The following is a 1,007-nucleotide window of genomic DNA, read 5'->3' on the forward strand; positions in this document are numbered from 1 at the left end:
ACCGGGGGCACAGCCCGTGCCAGCGCCGGGGCCAGAACTCGGGCCCGCGGCGGAGCCGCGACAGGAGCCAGCGCTCGGACCGCGACAGGGGCCGGGGGCGGAGCGGGCACCGGGGCCGGGACGCGGGGCGGCGGCATCTGCCCCTGCTCCTGGTCTGGGCCGTCGAGGGACTCAGCAGCCCGCGGGAGGGGGCGTGGGATGACAGCCACGACCACCGGGGGTGGCCGGGACGCCAGCACCAGGCGACAGCGTCCCACCTGCACCGTCTCGCGATAGAAGGCGGGCACGGACTCGCTGGCCACCTCGGTCCACTGCAGGCGCCCGGGTCCCCGGATCGGCACGTCGCGCTGGAAGTCGAAGTCCCAGCGGTTCTGGTCCTCGGCAGCTATCTCGGCCAGGCGCATCTGCAGCTCGCGGCCCAGCTCCTCGTGGTCCACGGGCCCGAAGAGGTTACGGCAGACACGCGAGCGTGCCACCACAGGGAGGTTTTCACCGTTGACCAGGCGCTCCATCGCTGAGGTGCTGCGGAGGTACACGTCGGACATGATCCGGGCTGCGCGAGCCCGGGTGGCGAGAGAGGAGAGGGGAGCGAGAGAAGGAGGAAGAGAGAAGAGGAGGGCGGAGGCCGGGCGCGAGCGAGACCCAGCAGAGCCAAGTCCGCGCTTGCAAAGGGGCGCGTTGGGAGAGCGGGCGCTGCGGCTACCTGGCTGTCGGGTGGTGGACTGCTCCCGTGTCCTGTTCGCTGGTTCTGTCTGGCCGCAGCCGCGCCCCCTCGGAGCTGCCTGCCTGCCTGCTTGCTCTCTCGATCGGGCCTAGCCGGCACCCCTCGAGCACAGAGCACTGAGCCTGTGGAACGCCCCGCCGCCTGCGCCCCTTTATACGCGCGGGCTCCACCCCCGCGCGCGCGGGCCCCGCTGCGATTAGCATAATGTAGTATTTTCAGTTTCAACAACACCACGGTGATTGGCTGGTGGCGCCCCGCCCCGCCCCCAGCGGTCCGGCCCCCG

General features: G+C 71.7%; 1 protein-coding gene across 1 annotated transcript; it reads right to left on the reverse strand.

Annotated features, from left to right (window-relative positions):
• Window positions 1-11: 11 nt before the first annotated feature.
• Window positions 12-1,007, reverse strand: LOC102013464 (cyclin-dependent kinase inhibitor 1C-like; the record flags this gene model as incomplete). Its single annotated transcript, XM_005415240.2, is given in 2 exon segments — window positions 12-522; window positions 704-1,007. Coding segments are annotated over 2 exon segments (735 nt in total), but the record flags the coding sequence as incomplete, so codon positions are not given.

The sequence above is a fragment of the Chinchilla lanigera genome, unplaced genomic scaffold, assembly GCF_000276665.1.
Source record: "Chinchilla lanigera isolate Chin_1 unplaced genomic scaffold, ChiLan1.0 scaffold02803, whole genome shotgun sequence".
Taxonomy (NCBI): Eukaryota; Metazoa; Chordata; class Mammalia; order Rodentia; family Chinchillidae; genus Chinchilla; species Chinchilla lanigera.